Below are 23,605 nucleotides of genomic sequence, written 5' to 3' on the forward strand. Positions count from 1 at the left end.
GAATCTTGATGCTTATGGCACGCCGTTTTTTTATTTATTGTCAAAAATAATGAACCTTGAGTAAAAAAAAAAATAATTCATTTTAACAGAAACTATTATTATTTAGTTGAGAGTAAAAATAATGAATTAATTTTGTGCCTCGCCATAAAATTAATTAGAATAATTAATTGATATTAATTTTTTGACTCACAAAAATTTATTTGTATATCAAATTGAATACGTATTCTCTTTAAGACGAAATTTAAAATTTAAATATTTTTCCTATTAAATTATGTATTTTATAAAATTTTAAATTACTGACTTTTTGTCTCGTAAAAATTTATTAGTTTATCAAATTAAATACATATTTGAAAAAGAAGAATTTTATAACCACACATAAAATTAATTCAAGATATATATGAAAGGATATTCTAAAAACGTGGAATTTATTTTTTGTCTATACATAATTTTAATTCATTTTTATTATGTTATAAGAAAACACTAATGCATTCTGATTCATCTTCGAAGTCTTAAGAATTGTACGAAATAAATTGAGCTATTGAGTGGTGCGTTAGCGTAAGTAGTAACGTCTTCGCTTCTCGCGCTGGGTATTTAACGTTCGATTCTTCGTGGGGGAATTATTTTTTTTATAAGTTTTTCTATCCTTAACAAGGAGACGGTCAGTGAGTCCCACCTCAGATTTTTTTTAAATTTTGCACTAACGATATAAAATTTATTAAGAAATCAACATTATTACGCGAGTAATAAAGTTACTAATTATAAATTAAATAATATCCAATAAATAACAAAAATTAATTTTTAACGTGCCGAAACGAGACATTTTTTAGGATGATATTTACAGGATGAATTTGTAATTTAAGTAATAAATCTTCCTTTATTTGTGCAAGATGTAAAAAAATTTATTGCTTTTAATTTTTTTGTAATAATTTTAATTTTTTTCTATATATAATTAGAAATTAGGAAATGTAAAAACAATTTATATAACCTAAGGATAGAAAAACTTGTAAAAAAAATAATTCCCCCACGAAGAATCGAACGTTAATACCCAGCGCGAGAAGCGAAGACGTTACTACTTACGCTAACGCACCACTTGGTAATTGTTCAATTTTTTTCGTAGAATTCTTAAGACTTCGAAGATGAATCAGAATGGATTACTGTTTTCTTATAACATAATAAAAATGAATTAAAATTATGTATAGACAAAAAATAAATTCCACGTTTTTAGAATATCCTTTCATATATATCTTGAATTAATTTTATGTGTGGTTATAAAATTCTTCTTTTTCAAATATGTATTTAATTTGATAAACTAATAAATTTTTACGAGACAAAAAGTCAGTAATTTAAAATTTTATAAAATACATAATTTAATAGGAAAAATATTTAAATTTTAAATTTCGTCTTAAAGAGAATACGTATTCAATTTGATATACAAATAAATTTTTGTGAGTCAAAAAATTAATATCAATTAATTATTTTAATTAATTTTATGGCGAGGCACAAAATTAATTCATTATTTTTACTCTCAACTAAATAATAATAGTTTCTGTTAAAATGAATTATTTTTTTTTTTACTCAAGGTTCATTATTTTTGACAATAAATAAAAAAACGGCGTGCCATAAGCATCAAGATTCGATTTAAAAGTGCCGCGCTTATACGCCGATATATATAGATATACAAAAGGCTCGACGCACGATGGCCAAAACGAAAAATTCTCGCTACCGAAAGAAAAAATATAAAAAGAGAAATATCAGAACGCTCAACAATCGATGGCCAAGGACAATAATACTCGTTATCGCATGATAAATAAAAAGAGAGAAATATTGGTTTGTTCTCTCACTCGCATTTTCATTCAAGACCGAGAGTCCCGAAGATTGCCGAAGATCCTTCGTTTGTGTATTAGTGCACACGGACGCTCGCACGCATACTAGCTCGCTCGCGTGTAAAACGCGACGGAGGGATAAGCTTGCTTTCTCCCACTCTTACAATTTTTTTCCCATCTTCAATCCAATTTTATTCGCTTATTTTAGAAAATACGAAGATAACTCATAGAACATTTTTTATGTATATTTTAATTCTCTACAACTTTTGTTTGAAACTTTTTTCGATTAAATTCCTAGATTCTAAGATAGGACTATTTTTTACTGTTTTTTACCCTTTTTCTCAAAACCTCGGGGATTGATTTTAATAAAATTAGCACCATTCGATTCAGCGTCGTCAACTTACCCTTAGGACAAGGATGCACGCGTTTAGCTAAAAAAGTCCGTTTTAGGCCCGCGTTTACTGGCCTAAAAATAAAAACAAACAAATAAATCGATATTTGTGTAACAATACTCAATCATTTCGAAAATATTGAAAATATCGAAATTTTGTTATCGTCCCTCCTCACTCTTCAAACCGTCGCTAAGCACGCTCTACTGGGCCTATTAAACAAAGTCATTTGTCCTATTCTTCCACTGGACGCCTACGACGTCAGGTTTCAGATTAACCAGCGAAGAATTTACAAAGAAAGAGACGAACAAAGCGATTTAAGCTAGAAGCGAAATAAGAAAAGTATAAGTATTCCTTAAACTTCCATAAACGAGGCGAACCTTTTTGTTGAATCCGTATACAAACGAAGCGAGCAAGAGGTGAGTTACGTGTTTAATCTTTTGTTTAGACCGCAATTCCTTATTATATTTAATTTATCAACCAGAGCTTTTATGCTACAAGGCTTTTTCCTGACGAGTCAATATAGTATTATACTTTGTACTGATTTAACCAAGTGTTTTTCTTTTTTCTTATTTGTTGTTTTATTTTAATAATTTTTTTAATAATTGTGTTTTATTTAATTTGTATTTAATATCTTTATTTTATTAAAGTTTTTATTGAAGTTATATTTTATTTTATTAACAAATGTAGAGTATATATTGGCATTCGGGAAAATTATAGTTATTTCATATTGAATACAATGAAGATGAAAAAGTAAATGTTGTGTGGCTTAAGTTATCAGATTCACTAAAGATTAGCAAGAAAATCGTACAGAAAGTTGCTGGACACGTTGCGATTCAAATTAATAAAACAATAGTGCTGATCGGACGTAGATTTTCAACTATTCTCCTTAGCAACAATACAAAAATTAAGATTAAGCATTCACATTTATTTATAGTTTAAATTTTATTATTTGTTATTAATTATTGTTGAAAATTTATTTATTTTATTTTATTTATTTTAATTATTTTAATTTTGAAGTTATTATTAAACTATAATCTCTTGCAGCTTTCTTATTGACCAGGATCAGTATACATTTAAATTTCTGTTTAAGTTTTCAATATGCCTAAATCTAAAGCAGAGAAATGTAGAGATTATCGTCTTCGTAGGAAAAGGAATAAGGAAAATAAGAAAAATAATGAGGAAAATAAGGAAACCATAATGCACGCTAATGCGAAACGTTGTAGGTTTCATTGGCTGCGAAGAAAAATGATTTAAAAAGGATATGAATTGCCTGCGAATGAAATTTTATGTACCCTGTCAACTTATAATTTACTTTGCGAACCATCGGCTAAGCCTGTGATTACTGGTACAAATTTAAATAATTTAAATGTCACGGCAATAACTAATATTATTGCTAATTATTTATTCTTTTTGTTTGGTCTTTATGTTTTGAAGTTATATGAAGTTATTTACATTTATTTTATTTGACATTTATTTTACATTTATTTTTTCAAGATGTCACGTCCTAGTGACGATTTGATATACCAAAACGTACTATCCAATAATTGTGATTTGTCCTCCTGTCATATTATACGAAAATTTTTAAAATTTTTTCACTTACATATTTTTATTTGCACAAATTACATATGCGCATGGTTACGATACGATTACTAAAATAATTTACCTTTGTATAACAATAATAATAATTCACTTTACATTATATTCACTGTGAATTCTATTTGTATTAAGCGCTCCTATGAACGACCATCGATAATTATCATTTTTGACAGCATACGATAATAGGAAAAACATATGTCAATTGTCGTTCATAGAGAGACCTGCCTTACCGACAACTGAAGTCGGTAAACGGGTCTTTTGATAAGTGGAAGTCGGTAATACTGACTTCGTGCTCCTACATTACCGACACTTATTATTTAACATTTGGTTAATATAACAATTACTATTAGCATTTATCTTTATTTAAATGATTGCTGCAAATAACATTATTATATATTTTATTTTTCCTTTAATTGAGAATAAACTTTGACAATTATTAATAATTAATAAAACAAATAATTATTAACATTTATATAAAGTAATAATGTTAGCTTGCACATAAAATTCCCACAGTCGTAATAAAGGCACACGTGCAATGAAAGGAAATCTTTTAGCTCAAGTATAAGGCGCACGTGCAGTTCCGAGAATTTCTGCCTGATAGTAACTTTACACCTTTATCTCTTCGGAGAATTCGCGCTTGATTGTAACATATATCTTGTCAACGTAACATGACACCTTTATCTCTTCGGAGAATTCGCGCTTGATAGTAATTAATATTTCCTCGCTTCCGAGAATAGTAATCGTCAGCACATTCTTCTCCAAGGTTGGCATTTCGCAGAAAGGAAGTTGGTAGTGGAGGAAGCACCTAGCGCGAGTAAGGTTACCTCCCACTCGGCCGTACGAGACTCGACGTGGGGAGCCTAGAGACTCCTCTCCGGCAGTCTACCGGCAACCTCTATACTCTTAACATATAAATCTTAATTACCTCTGTTTAATTATTTTACAATTATACATTTTGTGCTTGAGAGTCTCTCTTCCAATACAACAACTTCTTGTTTAAGACAAATCTTTTTCAAGATAGTCTTCTTTATACCTTAACGAAGCTTAACAAAAGAGCAGTCTTTTTCAAGATACTCTTCTTTATACGTTACAACTTAATTAACTTGGAAGACAGACTTTCTCATTATTATAAATTATTAACAAGACAAGTTAATAATTTATCCAATTTACAATTTCGCTTGATTATACCAATTTTATATAAGAGTTCGTACACGTCGCGCATTTATAACCGTTTATTACAATTTGCGTACAGTAACGCACTTTAACACGCTACGTTTATAATTCGTGTTACATTTGTAATATTCCGTGTGACAGTTACTACAAGTGATCAGAATTGTGTAACCACTTGTGCAACTCTTGTTTATTTTTAACTTTTGAAGAATATACTTTAGTTTTACCTGTTAATCAAGTGATATTTATTTAATAACAAAAACCTTATTACACCGAAATCCTGCTACCATCCAATCGACGAAATCGATTCAAAGGCAATAGGGTCCGTGGATCATCTGCATTCAGCACAGTTCATATTTTCCAGAGGTCATATTCATCAATTTCAAGGGTAAGTACACCTCATCCATCTCAACTTGCAAGTTCATCTACATCTCTCTTGTAGCCCAGATCCCTGGTAGAGTACCGGCTTAACGGACTGACCTAAAATAGGGCACGTAGTTCTAAACCGTGTAGAGTTTCTAAAACTAAAAGAAATTGACCGGGATAAGGAACGAATTTTTGTTTTTTTTGTGTGGAGTTGCTCGTTTAACTGCGGGGACGTCACATGCTAAAAACTGGTGGCAGCGGTGGGATCACTAATAGAAGAGATCACTAATAGAAGAGATCACTAATAGAAGAGATCACTAATAGAAGAGATCACTAACAGAAGATTTAGCTTGTCAAATTTATTCGCATTTTAAGAATCCTTAACTTTTGTTCCGTAACTTTTATTTGCAAAATTCAAAATGTCGCAAGAACAAAGAAGAAGCAGACCAGATACTCCAGTTATTCTTGGCGACATGGTTTCAGCTATGCTTAAAAAGATGGAGGAAATTATAAATATTCAAGATTTACTTAGTAAGACACAAGAAGAGACGCTTAGGAAACAAGAAGAACTCAGTAACCGGAAACTCGAATTAGAACTTAGGGAACGAAGACTCGCGTTGAAAGAGGAAGAGATCAGAAGATCCTTAGGCGATAATATGCCAGGTTTTCGTGGTTTCGAACGATCTGATCTTTCGGTGGACTCCTTCGTCCCTTTACCTTTTACCCCTGGTTCTCCGCGTGCAGTTTCTCCACGTCCAATTTCTCCAGCGCCAGCTCCAAGACGGAGAACGTTAACACCTGATTTCGATAGTGAAGGCGAATTGAGAAGAGAGATCGAGGATTTATGGCGTGAAATTAGAAATATGAAAAGAATTGCTTCCTTTGCTCCCCCTTCCTATTTGTCAAATTCCTCTTTAGAATTACAGGAATACATAGAACATGTCCCGAATTTCGACGGATACAATATCTCCGTAACGCAGTTTTCTAGGGCGTGTCGACGCGCGCTCGATTCATTGCCAGCAGGTTATTCACTCGAGGTAGAAGCGTCCCTCACTAGGCTACTCCTTTTAAAACTTAGTGGTCATGCGTATCTAGTAACAGAAAGCCTTAAAATCGATAGAGTGGAACACCTTATAGAAAGACTAAAGGACGCATTTCTTCCTTCCCGCGGACCAAATTACTTTAGAGGACAGCTCTTTACGGAATATATGAGACCGGGCGAACGCGCGCTCGATTATTTTGTTCGGGTGAGGGAACTCACTCAGTTAGTTCTAGATGAAACGGCGAAAGAGTCGGGGCGTTTGGAACGCGGGATGGAAATAACAATCGAAAGAGAAGGATTAGACGCATTTATTAAGGGTCTGCCTCGGGACTATAAAAAAGCATTGAGATTTGAGAGATATAACAACTTTAACGAAGTCTTAATCTGCCTCTTCAAAATAGACAAACAGATCAAGGAGGAAGATGGTAAGTTAGGTACTTCGATAATTAGGAGTCGCGTCGCCAACGTCAGACCAATTAACAATTCTATTAACTGTAACTATTGTAAAAGAGATGGGCATTTGGAAAGCAATTGTTGGCAAAAGAAAGGTTTCCCTTTCCCTTCCAAATCTGAGCAAAGATCTCCTAGCAAGCCTGGATCCCCTACTAAATTTAGGTCTCCTTCTAAGAAAAAGACTCCGTTGGCGACAGTAAATTAATACGGTGTGGATGGTTTTGTAGTAATACTAAAGGCAGTTCTTTAGTCAACAATGATTTTTTATTATTAAGTCTTGGCGGCTGCAGTACAACTATTTGAATGCTTGATGTGTGTGGACTGTATAAATGCTTATGGACAACTAACTATGCTTAGTGTAGACTATGTGAGAAAAAGGCTAAGTGTAATGTTACAAGGGCACATTTGTGTGTGTAAAAAATTTATGGGTTAGTGGTCGCTAGTTAGATACGTGTTTAGGAAAAGAAGCGGACGACAAGGAGTGTATGACGTAAGCGACCGATGATAGGACAAAGTATGAAAGCCAGAAATGTATCAGGAGAGATGTTTTTTTAAGATATCAAGTATTGAATGAAAGAAAAAAGGCGTGCCTGCTGAGAAAGAATGTGTGTGTCTGAAATAAGTGGAGTCTATGTAACTCCTAGAAAATTAGGAATGTGTGATGTAAATAACAAAAAAATAAAATGCGTGCATGACGTATGCTTATTAAAGAAAGAGAGAGGACTCTTATATGAGAAATGTATTTGATACTGAACATTAATATCTTCTGATATTATCAGATTAATAGAAATAGTAAAAATATTATATAACATAAATTGTGTGTTTTGGGTTTAACATTTCACAAGTGCTCTATAAATTAAAAAATACTTTTCCGTTGTTTTTTAAGCTCTATCGAAAAGGCAAGTGAGCTTCAACGAAAATAGCATTGATACGTATTTTGATTAATCGAGAAATTTTGTAACGTTCGCTATCGTTTTATATAACGAATTATAGAAACGATAGAAAGGTACTACACTTAGTTATTTTCTTTACCATAGTAAAACAATAAAATGACAATATATAATGTTCCCAGAATCACTTTATAAAGAAAATAAAAACAAACAAACAAATCGATATTTGTGTAACAATACTCAATCATTTCGAAAATATTGAAAATATCGAAATTTTGTTATCGTCCCTCCTCACTCTTCAAACCGTCGCTAAGCACGCTCTACTGGGCCTATTAAACAAAGACATTAGTCCTATTCTTCCACTGGACGCCTACGACGTCACGTTTTAGATTAACCAGCGAAGAATTTACAAAGAAAGCGACGAACAAAGCGATTTAAGCTAGAAGCGAAATAAGAAAAGTATAAGTATTCCTTAAACTTCCATAAACGAGGCGAACCTTTTTGTTGAATCCGTATACAAGCGAAGCGAGTAAGAGGTGAGATACGTGTTCAATCTTATGTTAAACCCGCAATTCCTTATTATATTTAATTTATCAACCAGAGCTTTTACGCTACAAGGCTTTTTTCCTGACGAGCCAATATAGTATTATACTTTGTACTGATTTAACCAAGTGTTTTTCTTTTTTCTTATTTGTTGTTTTATTTTAATAATTTTTTTAATAATTGTGTTTTATTTAATTTGTATTTAATATCTTTATTTTATTAAAGTTTTTATTGAAGTTATATTTTATTTTATTTACAAATGTAGAGTATATATTGGCATTCGGGAAAATTGTACTAGAGACTCCTCTCCGGCAGTCTACCAGCAACCTCTATACTCTTAACACATAAATCTTAATTACCTCTGTTTAATTATTTTACAATTATACATTTTGTGCTTGAGAGTCTCTCTTCCAATACAACAACTTCTTGTTTAAGACAAATCTTTTTCAAGATAGTCTTCTTTATACGTTAACGAAGCTTAACAAAAGAGCAGTCTTTTTCAAGATACTCTTCTTTATACGTTACAACTTAATTAACTTGGAAGACAGACTTTCTCATTATTATAAATTATTAACAAGACAAGTTAATAATTTATCCAATTTACAATTTCGCTTGATTATACCAATTTTATATAAGAGTTCGTACATGTCGCGCATTTATAACCGTTTATTACAATTTGCGTACAGTAACGCACTTTAACACGCTACGTTTATAATTCGTGTTACATTTGTAATATTCCGTGTGACAGTTACTACAAGTGATCAGAATTGTGTAATCACTTGTGCAACTCTTGTTTATTTTTAACTTTTGAAGAATATACTTTAGTTTTACCTGTTAATCAAGTGATATTTATTTAATAACAAAAACCTTATTACACCGAAATCCTGCGACCATCCAATCGACGAAATCGATTCAACGGCAATAGGGTCCGTGGATCATCTGCATTCAGCACAGTTCATATTTTCCAGAGGTCATATTCATCAATTTCAAGGGTAAGTACACCTCATCCATCTCAACTTGCAAGTTCATCTACATCTCTCTTGTAGCCCAGATCCCTGGTAGAGTACCGGCTTAATGGACTGACCAAAAATAGGGCACGTAGTTCTAAACCGTGTAGAGTTTCTAAAACTAAAAGAAATTGACCGGGATAAGGAACGAATTTTTGTTTTTTTGTGTGGAGTTGCTCGTTTAACTGCGGGGACGTCACAAAGAAAACCTATTGTCTGCGAATGGAACTTCATGTACCCCATCGACTTCGAATTTACTAGGGACTTCTGAACCATCGGTTCAGCCTATGATTACCGGTACAAATTTATACAATTTAAAATTCACAGCAATAACGAATAGTACTGCTAATTATTATTTTTGAACTTATACTTCTTTTGGTACGTTTGGGAATTTGGTCTTTATTTTTTACATTTACTTCTTCAAGATTTGTCTACCGTAAAAGATGACTATCACAACTACATTACTGTGCAAGCTGATGTGCATATGGAAAATTCTTCTATGCCGTGTCATCATCGTATAACATCAAAAAACATTACATCAACAAACATGAAGCAAAGTTCACGATCCTCGAGCACGAAATAATCAATATTTAGCTGATGCTTCGATTATACATGTATTGTCTAATCAAGACATTGTACCGGATGAAGAACGCAATTCGTTAAACCAAGACACAATCATGGATCAGGAATTACCTCAATCAGATGTACCCTCTATTTATTCTAACTCTTCAGACCAGTTAGTAATTAATCATTCTACTGGCGAGCAAATTGATATGGATTTAGATCCTTCTTTACCATATAGCAATTTTCATCAATTTAAACGAGCTCATAAGGAATTTAAAATAAAATTCTTGGGCAATTCATTTGGACATTTATGCTTAGAATGTAACAGATTGTGGTTTAAAAAGGATTTAAAAGAGCTATCTAATGAACATAAGAATATTCTAATACAATTTATACCTAATGTACCTATGAAAAATACTAAACTTTGTAATACATGCATACAAGTTTTAAACAAGAAGAATAATCCTTTAATATAACACATAACGGCTTTAAATATTCAGATGTACCTCAGCATCTACCACCTTTAGATTTAGTTTCTGAAAGATTAATTTCGCCTCGTATTTCTTTTATGCAGATCATACGTCTGAGACATGTGAATGGTAAATACGCCATTTATGGTCAAGTAATTAACGTGCCTGTTTCAGTTAATACAATGGTCAAATCTCTTCAAAGAAATATTGATGACGATTATTGTATAAATGTACATATTAAACGTAAGAAAATTCACAGATCTAGTTCCTTAGATGGCATTGTTAACAAGTGTACAATTAAAGCTTAGCTACAAATTTTAATACCTTCTCCATTGTATAGAATGTACGATATTAAAATTGATGATTCATTTTTTAATGATAATCAAATTCACGACAAAGTTGAACAAAATGATGTCAGCGAACACATTCCTTTAGAAGAGAGTCTTACTGCGTATCAACAGACATTAATGTGGGATGAAAAACAATATTTATGTATTGCAACTAGTGAAGAAAATTTATCTCAAATATTATTATTTGATGAATTTTTTTATTTCTTATTTCTTATTTCTTATTTTATTTCTTAATTTAATTAAACCCTTCTTCTTCCTCATGTATAAATAAATAAGATTATACTTATTTTTTTGAAGTTATTTTTTAGGTTTTTGATGCTATATTCGTTTTGGTACGCAAAAGAAGTATAACTTCTTACATCCGTACATAAGTACACACACCAGTTTTTTTTTTTCTTAATAAATTTTTCTTAATAAAATTTATATCGTTAGCCAAAAATAAACTCGCACTGACGAAAGACGATAAAGTGAGGAGACGCCTAAAGATGTATATGTAACGCTAGGCCGAGCATTTGATATGGTATTGTTTTGAGAAACTGAAAGATTCTGTTAAGAAGTACGACGAATAACAAAGAGCTAAGCACGACGTTGTAAGAGATAATTTTGTTAAGAAAAAAGACGTTAAAAGAATACATAAAATACAACGATTATTAATTAGTTATTTGGATAATTATAGAAACATATGATTTTATCCTATCAAATTAAATCTTTAAATAAATATATATATATATTTATTTATATATATATCCTTTCCTTTTTTCTATGTTTACTAAAAAAAGATAAATAAACATTATAAAAAAATATTATATAAACTATATATATAAATTTATAATTATATTAATTTAATAAATAAATTAAATATAATAATAAAATTTTAAATATTAATATATATTTATAAACTATATTATATAAATTTTTTATTATAAAATATTACAAAATATTATAATATTTATATATATATTAAATATTATATAAAAAAAAAATAAAATATTATATTATATATACAAAACAAATAACCTTATCATAACATTTATTTATTTTCGTATTATGATTTAATATTTTTCGGTAGTCCTCTTATAATAGTTATTAATTTACAGTTAACCGAATAATAAAATAAAACAATTTCTATAACCATTTACATTTCCTCATCACGTGCTATTTTTTTAATGCAAAAATTCGTGACTTTCATTTAAGTACAATTTGTACCTAGTAAAAATAAAAGATTCTACTCAGTATTTAATTAAGTACTTAACCGACTATTGTCTACGTTCCATTGTAAAAAGAAGAAATTTTCTTTGGAGACTGACCATTTGGATTAGTTATGGTATGAAGAATTGAAAATGGAATATATGTGAGTTAGATGTTAATTATACTAATTTCGGATTACTATAAAGTATGAAAAAATTTGATTCTTAAAGCCTGTTAAACAATATTTCTCTCCACAAATATTTGCGCTAAAATGAGGAAATTAATAGATTTTGATTTTTTATTTACTTAGGTGATTTTAAGTTATAGTAATAAGTATAAAAAAGTCAAAAATGACGAGGTAAAAATGCAATGCAGATTATGGGACAACGACGAAATTTTTAGATAAAACATTATATAATAGACATTTTAATAATGTCTATTGTAGAAAATTTTCATTTATTTAAATAAAAAAGACAAATATGCTTTAGATCTGGACATTTATTTAAATCATTTTAATTTTTCTGCTCTTTACACATTTGCCACGTGGAAAAAAACTAAAGTTCCACGTTCTTTGCGATCTTAATAAAAATAAGGAAGAAAATATATAGATTTTTCATTAATATTGCTATTTTATAATTAAAATTATAAAATAAACATTTAATATGAGCATTATCAGTTATTCTGATATTCCACATTGAATACACACATATTCCAGTAGAAGTTTAACAATTAATTGTTTTAGAATGTATTAAATCAAACACGTTTAGTGATAGATCATGCAGATATAATTTTGCAAAACTAGCATTCACTAAGAATTCAACAATTTTACTTGACTGTAAAAAATTGTCACGAACGATCAAACACAATAGTGATACGTTTTGAATGCTGGACTTTAATAAAAAACTAAAAGTTACGATGATTGATTTTTCTGAAAAAAAAATATCTCGTTCGCTTTACGATATTTATTTATCGAGATACATATCAGGGTGTTATACTGGGTTGGGGAAGAATTTATTCCCATTTTCCCAGCAGATTTTCTTAAGATAGCATAAATCTGGTAATAATAATCGGATCTTGTAATGCGTGTGTGTATTTGAAAGGTGTATCATACAATAATTTAAGTAAAAGTTATGATATTGATTTTTTCAGTCAAAAGTTACTGTACTTTAAAATGAGTGAATATAAAGATATTTGATATAATTGGGAATTAAATTACAAAGCATGGAAAAATACGGCACAGTTATATACAAAAGTTGTGATATTCATGAATATGATACAGTATCAATATGAGTGGTACAATACCCGTATGTGTATATGGTGCAATACTCTCTCTCTATCTCTATCTAATTTTTTTTGCAATAAAATGTGCTGTTTTTTTAGAAGAAGGGTAAAGAAGGGTAAAAAAAAGGGTAAAAAATGGCCTTATCTTAGAATCTAGGCATTTAATCGAAAAAATTTCAAACAAAAATTGAAGAGAATTAAAAAATGCATAAAAAATGTTGTATGATTATCTTCGTATTTGCAAAAATAAGCGAGAAATATTAGAGAAAAGATAGTAAAAATAATTGTAAGAGTGGGGAAGCAAGTCCCGCCTCTCCGACGGCTATTCCACGCGAGCGGGCTGTGTGCGTGCGAGCGTCTGTGTGTACTAAACACAAACGAACGATCATGAATGCGAGTGCGAGTAAGAGAAAAAACCGATATTTCTCTCTTTCTATTTTTTCTTTCGGTAGCGAGAATTTTTCGTTTTGGCCATCGTGCGTCGAGCGTTCTATATATCTATATATATCGGCGTATAAGCGCGGCACTTTTAAATCGTATCTTGATGCTTATGGCACGCCGTTTCTTTATTTATTGTCAAAATAATGAACCTTGAGTAAAAAAAAAATAATTCATTTTAACAGAAACTATTATTATTTAGTTGAGAGTAAAATAATGAATTAATTTGTGCCTCGCCATAAAATTAATTAGAATAATTAATTGATATAATTTTTTGACTCACAAAAATTTATTTGTATATCAAATTGAATACGTATTCTCTTTAAGACGAAATTTAAAATTTAAATATTTTTCCTATTAAATTATGTATTTTATAAAATTTTAAATTACTGACTTTTTGTCTCGTAAAAATTTATTAGTGTATCAAATTAAATACATATTTGAAAAAGAAGAATTTTATATCCACACATAAAATTAATTCAAGATATATATGAAAGGATATTCTAAAAACGTGGAATTTATTTTTTTCTATACATAATTTTAATTCATTTTTATTATGTTATAAGAAAACAGTAATGCATTCTGATTCATCTTCGAAGTCTTAAGAATTGTACGAAAAAAATTGAGCAATTATCAAGTGGTGCGTTAGCGTAAGTAGTAACGTCTTCGCTTCTCGCGCTGGGTATTTAACGTTCGATTCTTTGCGGGGAAATTATTTTTTTTAAGTTTTTCTATCCTTAGGTTATATAAATTGTTTTTACATTTCCTAATTTCTAATTATATATAGAAAAAAATTAAAATTATTACAAAAAAATTCAAAGCAATAAATTTTTTTACATCTTGCACAAATAAAGGAAGATTTATTACTTAAATTACAAATTCATCCTGTAAATATCATCCTAAAAAATGTCTCGTTTCGGCACGTTAAAAATTAATTTATGTTATTTATTGGATATTATTTAATTTATAATTAGTAACTTATTGCTCGCGTAATAATGTTGATTTCTTAATAAATTTTATATCGTTAGTGCAAAATTTGAAAAAAATCTGAGGTGGGACTCACTGACCGTCTCCTTGTTAAGGATAGAAAAACTTATAAAAAAATAATTCCCCCACGAAGAATCGAACGTTAATACCCAGCGCGAGAAGCGAAGACGTTACTACTTACGCTAACGCACCACTTGATAATTGCTCAATTTTTTTCGTACAATTCTTAAGACTTCGAAGATGAATCAGAATGCATTAGTGTTTTCTTATAACATAATAAAAATGAATTAAAATTATGTATAGACAAAAAATAAATTCCACGTTTTTAGAATATCCTTTCATATATATCTTGAATTAATTTTATGTGTGGTTATAAAATTCTTCTTTTTCAAATATGTATTTAATTTGATAAACTAATAAATTTTTACGAGACAAAAAGTCAGTAATTTAAAATTTTATAAAATACATAATTTAATAGGAAAAATATTTAAATTTTAAATTTCGTCTTAAAGAGAATACGTATTCAATTTGATATACAAATATATTTTTGTGAGGCAAAGAATTTATATCAATTAATTATTCTAATTAATTTTATGGCGAGACACAAAATTAATTCATTATTTCTACTCTCAACTAAATAATAATAGTTTCTGTTAAAATGAATTATTTTTTTTTTACTCAACGTTCATTATTTTTGACAATAAATAAAAAAAACAGCATGCCATAAGCATCAAGATTCGATTTAAAAATGCCGCGCTTATACGCCGATATATATAGATATACAAGACGTAAAATTCTGTCTACCGAATGAAAAAATAGAAAGAGAGAAATATTGGTTTGTTCTCTCACTCGCACTTTCATTGAAGACCGAGAGTCCCGAAGATTGCCGAAGATCCTTCGTTTGTGTATTAGTGCACACGGACGCTCGCACGCACACTAGCCCGCTCGCGTGTAAAAGCCGACTGAGAGGCGGGACTTGCTTCCCCACTCTTACAATTACTTTTACCACTCTTTCTCTCTTATTTTTGCAAATACGAAGATAAACTTTAGAACATTTTTTATGTATTTTTCAATTCTCCACAACTTTTGTTTGAAACTTGTTTCGATTAAATACCTAGATTCTAAGATAAGGCCATTTTTTACCCTTTTTTACCTTTTTTCTCAAAAACGCGGAATCCTATTGCAAAACATTAGCTCCATTTGATTCAGCGTCGTCGACTTATCCTTAGATCTATTTCCCCTCTTCCCCAATTTAGGAAGTTTGGCCCTTTTTCAGTGGACTAATAAGTATAGTAATTCGATATATCTCCCTTATATTTAGTGTGGACTGATATCTATATTTTGTTATTTTTTTATTTTTTCTTATATATATATATATATATAATATATCGATCGATTGAAAATATATATGTTTTCTTTTTTTTTTGATGTTATACTTCTTTTTTGTTTAATAAATAAATAATAATAATTAGAAACTTAACTTCCCCTTTAACGGAACACTCAAAGTGGCCGAATTTGTCAGCGTAAGTGAGGGACATGAGTGCCAACATAACGCTACAAAAAAATTCAAAATCGAATATACGTAATCCGTGATACTTTTTGAACAGACCTCATATGCAAACATGCGAAAAGTATTTAACGTTCCTTTCCGATTATCCAATATTTTTTTCTTTTCGTTCATTTTATTATCGGTAACAAATGAAGCGAGAAACGTTATATGTCATATGAGAAAATTTTTTTCTGAAGTCTTGTTTAAATGACTTTCTGAAAGTTGCGCATGTGTATAACGAGAATAATATTCGTAATAAATAGAATTTAGGATTATAACGTTCTGATTTTAGCATTTTTTTTATTCTAATGTAATTATTTTGTAAACCGAATGATATATAATATTTAAGACTTAAAAAAAACTGGGAAGAACCATTAAGCGTTACCATCTATAAAAAAAGCTTGAACACATAAGAAATTGTTGAAAAAGATCATAGGAAGTTCACAGTAAAATTTCTCTCTAATATAATAATAATTTTAAAAACATAAAATAAAAAAACAAGAGTGAGAAAGTTATAACATTTAATTTTCTAGTAGAAATTGAGAAAGCAACTCGTTTAAAAATAGAATTCGTCTTTAAGTCATTTTATTCATTATCAAAATTTGTTATAACAAATAATATAGTATTTCTTTTATATTAAGAAGTGTAGTCGTCGTTATATTTACAATCAGCAAATCTCATTTAGGAAACCAGGAATAAGGAACGTATATATAAAATAATTAAACTTTCGCTGAAAAAAATAATACAAAGAATTACAGAAAAGATAATATAGAAATACAATAGCAGTATTGAAATACTTATTGTAATAATAAAACTTAAAATGCAAATCTTACCAATACAAACAGGAATATTTATCCATTTTCCTTCTGGACTGCATAATACCGCTCACTGGTACCGCTTAATTCGTATCCCTGATTACAGATGTAAATCAGATGAGAACCGCTAACTAATTCTACACCTTCCTCGACAGCACAATTTTCTTGTGTTTGTTTGTGTTGTGTTGTAAGATTTGTGCAATAGATGGTAACTGTACGATCGGAATCGATCGTAGCCGAGAATCGATTGTAACTAAAAAACGAGATTTATTGTGAGCGCACCAATCGATAGAAAGTAACTAGTAACTAGCGTCCATAACTCCCACCACTCGACCGTCGAGTGAGTGCACCCTGCAGGGCCCATTACCAAAGACATTCGGTCTATTTAACTGCTGGACGCCTACGAGGACACTTGGAAACAAGACACCCGGAGACAACAAGCGAAAGGAGTATTAGAGAGGCAAAGAGTTTATCTGTTAAGCGAATACATCTTACAGATATTATAACGACGGTGGTGGATCGCAGAAGCGATATTATAACGACGATAGAGAGAGAGAGAGAGAGAGGCGATAATTAAGGTGATATTCTATAATCACGATAATCGAGACGTAGAGGCGACAATTAACGGTGAGAAATATAATTTCCATTTCTTTCAACGAGATTGACCATCAGGGTTAATCGTGACGAGAAGTTGATCACGGACTATGTCCGTGATCCATCGTCGTCCATTATATTAATAACAACCAGGGTTTTTTTGCCGCAAGGCTTTTTCCCTGACGAGCCAATAAAGCATTGCACTTATTGGCTCAACCACGTGTTTTATTTTATTCTAATTCACCTTTTCACCCTCCTCATAATTAGCTTAATCCAATCGCCGGAGGACTCCATGTTGGAGGAATTTTGGCAAATACAGTAGCCGTTCACAGGATTGGGAGGTATCGTACAAACAGTTCTATTTCGAATCAATGGGGAAGATGTGATAGTGCTTGTAGAAGTTGAAATGAATTCACCAGGACTAGAAGTAGTCGCATTTGCTATAGTTGAGTCACGACATGCGGGAAGTGATTAAGATGTTTCTAATTGGAAAAGTGTATCTTGGATCCACTTTATATGATTGGATATAAGCGTGTGAAGAGAATACGAATTACTATCACAAATCGTTGTTCCACCCGTTAATGTTCTACCAAGAGAGAGACTAGTAATACCTCTTAAAAAAGATTGATTTCCAGTTCGAAACACCAATCCTCCTCCGCTGTCACCATCGCAGACAGCTGTTCCTAAAATACAAATAATAATTGGTAGGTATAGTTTTTAAATATGTTCATTCTCCTATAATAATTTTGATTCTATACCCACCATTTGTATAACCAGCACAAAATTTATCCATCGTTATAAGATTTTCAGATTCTACATAATTTTTCGAAGATTTACATTGACTAAGAGAAACATAGGGCAATGATACAGATTGCAGAACATAACTGGATGATCCTTCATGGGTTCTTCCAAATCCTGAAGTTACCCCTAATCCAGACTTAATGAAATCACAATTTAAACCCGCTGGTAATAATGCATATGAGAATTCAAATGGTCTTTTGATTTCCAAGATAGCTATGTCATTAGCATAATTTTCTTCGAAGCCAACATAATTACAAGGAACATAAATGCCTTTAACCTTAAAAAAAAGAATATTATTAACTTTGTTATAATTGATGTATAAGCAGCGTAATAACAATTTCTAAGTTTAGTATTTGATTTTATTTTAATAAAAATTCTTTTCTATTTTTCATACTCTGACTTTTTTAACGAATCTCTCATCGTGCAGGTTAGAATCATAGTCACGATAAATGTTTCCAGTTGCTATATAATATTTATTTGGGTTCTCTACCATTCGATACGTTCCATCGTAGACGCAATGTGTGTGCTGCGGTGAGAAGGTACTTTTCTTTTATTATAGTTGCTCCAAAACAAAATGTTTCAATCCGTTTGGAATTTTTTCTTTATATAAAGTAGCGTTCCAGGGAATTTGTGATAATGTTGGTAAATATCCGTGTGGTGCTAATGCTAGCATTTCAGCATACTGTTGACTAGCATAGGGTTTATTTACTAAAAATTATTAATTAGAAATGCATTTTATTATTATATAGAATTATTTAATTTTTCTATAAAAAAGCCATCACTTTTCAATAATATTCTAATATATATTGCAAAGTGTAATATTTAACAAAAGATAATTCACTATTGTAAACCTGAAATTACACACAATTAATAAGTGTACATATCAAATTTTTTAATAAATAGGTTTTTAATTTTAATTTCTATTTAAGTGACATAAGAAACTAGCGTTAGTTGGCTGTTCTACATTTAAAGCATGAAGCTGTGTATAATAAACTTAAATAGTTAAAAAATAAATTAATTGATAGTGTTGATCTTCTAAAAATATAATTAATAAAGTAAATGTTCCTCGTATATGATTCACGAAAATATTGCAATTTTCTGTGACTATTACATAAATTGAAAAATTTCCGTTTAATAAATAAATTAATTTGAAACATTAACGCTCTATTAAATATGGCATAAATAATTAACCCTTTACACTATTTCAATGAAATTTGCTGCACATTGACTAGAACCCTTGTAATTATAATTATAGGTAATGTTTGTATGTTTACTATCTGAAATTGTTAGATAATTAAAATAAAAGATATGTTATCTAGCATGCTAAATTCTAATAATATGTCTATAAAAAAGCTTCCTTTAATATTTAATATTTTAATATTTTTAATATTTTAAAATTTAATATTTTAAAATATTCTTTAATATTCTTTAATATTTTAAAAGAATAGGCCCGTACAGGCTTATGTTTTTCAAATTGTTTCAAAGATTTAAAAATGTTAAGTCACTTAACATAGATATTAGGATATTTCAAATTGCAAGTATTTGTACGTATCATAATTTTATTAATAAAGAAGAAGGGTTGTTTTTCTCCATAAAAGTTAGAAAAATTTTGCTGACACCCCTAACATATACAATAATAAACTACGTACTTGGTAAACATCGTATTGGTTGGGGTTCCCAATGACCTGTGTCGTTACATGTAACTTGATTTTTTTGTTTCAATTGAACTTTTCCAAATTCCTGATAATTGCCGTGACAACTGAGTTCTGCAATGGTTCGAGGCAAAACAGGAGATTCACAAGATACCCATTCACCATTAAATCTACATTGAGCGTTAGTCCATTCTGAAGCTAATGAATGGCAACGTATTTCTAACATAATATAAGAATCATTAAGAAAATAATCGATGAGCAAAAAATTGTTATGAAAAAAAGTTTGTGATCTTACCTGTACAAACTGGAATTTCTGACCAGTTTCTTTCTCGACCACAAAGTACATCACCGGAATTGCTTATTTTGTATCCAGGATTGCAGGTATAAATTAAAAGAGATGAAGTTGGTAATTTTGTACCCTCCTGTACGTCACAATTGCTTTGTTGTGATTGACATTGCAACTTGTATAATTGCCGATAACCATTTGCTGGCTTGGAAGGTACCGTACAAATATTTTTTTGTACTTGCACAATTGAAGCAGGTATGTGTCTGCACGCTAAGAAATCTGTAAAATGAAAGCAATTATTTAACTATTTGATCATTTGTCAAATAAGTTTTTTACAAGAATCATTCAGACTTATAAAGAAACGTATTTAAAAAAATAAATGCCCCTCGATTCACCCGCGGTAGAAGTGTTTACACAAAACTTCGGAAAACTAAACTTTGAGAAAATAAGACGAACGTTTACATTTCATTCTACATATACTACATTACACATTATACAGACTTCAAGTTTTCAATTTCAACAAATGATACGGGTGGCTTATGGTAATTAAAGTATGAAATAAATTCTTTGGTTTGGATTTTATTAATATATCTTATAAATACAGCGTCAATTACTGTTTTCGATTATATAGTCGATTCAGTTAGACTGCTGGACATTTTAAAATTTAATTTGGTGTTCAGGAACTCAATCAAAGGAAACGCTGTATCTGATTCTTAATTCACATTTAAATGCCTATTTAAAATCCTTTAAATTTTAAAGTAATCTTTTTTAAGAATTCTTGATGATACTACTGGTGTGTAATTTATTAAATTTTTGTGGATGACCTATAGATGTAAATGTTTGCTCTCTTTTCCGTGTCGTTTCTTCGTTTCGTCGAGTATTAAAGCACAACTATTCTAAAGAAGTTTTCAGTATCTTTTTTCACTTACATAATAACTTATCAAATGTCTACGGACGAATTGTAATGATGCAGGAAGTTAATAAAAAAAAAACTCGTGTGTGTACCTATGTACGCACATAAGAAGTTATATTTCTTTGGCATACCAAAGCGAGTATAACCTCAATAACCTCAAAAATAACTGCAAAAAAATAATTATTATTATATATATAAGAAAGAATAAAAAAAAGAAAAAGAAAATATCAAAGTGTAAATATCAGTCCACATTAAATATAAGAGAGATATATCGAATTACTTCACGCGTCAACAGCCATGGCGCGGTTACAGCATTAGTTCTCGCTCGATCATTTAAGTAAAGCAGCGCTGAGTACGATTAGTATTTGGATGGATGACCCGCTTGAGAAAAAAAGGGGAAGAAGAAGAGAAGTCAACTTCATGCCGTATACTTGAAATCGCTTTGCTGCGCGTCGTAAATACCGACAAACCTCATGGTGTCGTTTTTACTGACGCTCGGAAAAAAATCACTCCCATTACATTTTCCCAAACGCGCCAAAAGAAGTATAACTTCAAACAAAAAAAAATTCTAATAATAAGAAGATTCTAATACTTGATAATATTTTTTCTCAAGGTTGTGTAGAAAATAAATATATACCCGTGTTCGTGAATGAAATTTTTTCCTATTAGGTTGAAATTATCATCGCATAATTGAAGAATAATTGCAATAGCAGAACAAAATGATAGTAAACTCGTTTTCAATCATCTTTCTTGTACGTCCAATCGTCTATTTGTCGATTTTACTTACTTTTGTGTCATCGCTTATGACCGAGTCGTCTTCTCTTCTTGTCTATCCTTATTTTGTTTCTTATATTTTTCTGTCGTCTATTTGATTACCATCTATTCGTCTAACGTCTGCTTCTACGTCTAAGTTCGACTGTTCTCGTCTAACACCTAACATCGACTGATTTAAACGTTAATTTCCTTTTTTTCCCAACACGTAACGTCTAAGCCGTTAATATCATGATTTTCTACGAATGAATCACGCAACAATTAATAAATCATTCGTACGTATACGCTCATCAGTCCTTACTCTTCCACTCATTCACCTTCATTTGTCTCGATATTTTTATCATTTTATAGTAATTTTTTTACTTGAAGAATATTTCCAAGAAAATATACGTTTTTTACAAAGAATTATTTATATTTTTCATGATATTTATATAGTGTACGAAACAACGAATTAAAATAACTTATATGAACATAGTATTTCGATCATTTTTTCTCGTGTTATTCGCATCCAAAGATAATTACTCTGTTCGGCTCTAATATCTCTGTTATTAGTATAATAATAATACGAAAAATAATTCATAAAAAACTTGCATAGCATGAAACGGGACGTATTTTGATATCTATTTCTTTTTTGTAAATTAAGGCATAGAGGAGGTGTCGAGGACATCTAATTTTGGTAATATGAAAATTATTGCTAATCGTATGAAAAATTAATATCTTTCAGATATGGTTAAAATTTTGGGAAATATAAAGTAATATAATGTAATTGTATTACTTACAGCCAAATGCAATTAAAAATAAACACTTTCTATGTACAATATCCATAGTGATCAAAAGGAAAAAATAGAAAATGAATTTTTAAATTGAAATAATATTCAAAGAGAGTGCTGTATCGTGTTGTCTAACATCAACTCAGATTCATCACTGTTTACGAGTCGGTCCGTTAGTTCACACTAAGGAAATTTTTAATGTTCGCTGTATGTTATATACGTTATATCAATACTTACGAATACTTGCGGTTACGTGATTAAAGTCATGAGATAAAAATGTAATCGACAGAAACAAGTTAAAAGAAGTGTAGTCTAATATATTAGTAGAGATTCGTTTAATATGTTTAATCTATGTAATTATTGTTGTAATACTAAAGTGTAGGTCACACTAAATGTCATGATTACATTATGATTACATCATATAATAAATAACATCGATCATATTTCATTTATTTCAAGCATTTAACAAGTTTACATTCGTTACATAATGATTCCAGATTTTACTGCTATAATTAGTGACAATGTGTTTGGATTACGAATACAATATATTCGTTTATCAAATAGCAGTAATAGCAATAATTAGTAAACAAGAATCGGGGGAGATAAAGAACCTAAGTACCTACGTCGGTCCAGGAGACACTGAACACCGCTTATAATTTAATATCAAACAAATTTATTACTTATAAATAAATATTTTTACAAACAAAAATACTTATCGAATTACAGCGAGTTAAATGAAATTATCGATTGACTTTTTAAGCGCTTTGACGCATATATTCGTTCTCACATAAACATTCAATTTAGGCTAGTTACGCATATGTAGAATCTCACACAACCATTTTTTTTCATTTTGCAATGAAAATTCAGTTTGCTTAACTTGCGCTCTTTCGTAAA

At 30.2% G+C, this 23,605-nt stretch overlaps 2 protein-coding genes across 2 annotated transcripts; one reads left to right on the forward strand and one right to left on the reverse strand.

Annotated features, from left to right (window-relative positions):
* Positions 1 to 4,854: 4,854 nt before the first annotated feature.
* LOC122521802 lies at positions 4,855 to 7,849 on the forward strand. The gene is made up of 2 exons (XM_043642539.1): positions 4,855 to 5,369; positions 5,424 to 7,849. The coding sequence occupies exon 2, from the start codon at positions 5,767 to 5,769 to the stop codon at positions 7,045 to 7,047; it is 1,281 nt and encodes a 426-aa protein (XP_043498474.1). The 5' UTR covers positions 4,855 to 5,369; positions 5,424 to 5,766; the 3' UTR covers positions 7,048 to 7,849.
* A 9,941-nt stretch (positions 7,850 to 17,790) lies between these two features.
* Positions 17,791 to 22,885, reverse strand: LOC122521790 (sushi repeat-containing protein SRPX2-like). The gene is made up of 6 exons (XM_043642529.1): positions 22,721 to 22,885; positions 20,267 to 20,536; positions 19,969 to 20,190; positions 18,876 to 19,027; positions 18,281 to 18,596; positions 17,791 to 18,201 (listed from the first exon to the last, which is right to left on the reverse strand). Exons 1-6 carry the CDS (start codon positions 22,764 to 22,766, stop codon positions 17,990 to 17,992), a joined length of 1,218 nt encoding a protein of 405 aa, XP_043498464.1. The 5' UTR covers positions 22,767 to 22,885; the 3' UTR covers positions 17,791 to 17,989.
* Positions 22,886 to 23,605: the final 720 nt, after the last annotated feature.

Source organism: Polistes fuscatus, unplaced genomic scaffold (genome assembly GCF_010416935.1).
Source record: "Polistes fuscatus isolate 324 unplaced genomic scaffold, CU_Pfus_HIC Scaffold49, whole genome shotgun sequence".
Taxonomy (NCBI): Eukaryota; Metazoa; Arthropoda; class Insecta; order Hymenoptera; family Vespidae; genus Polistes; species Polistes fuscatus.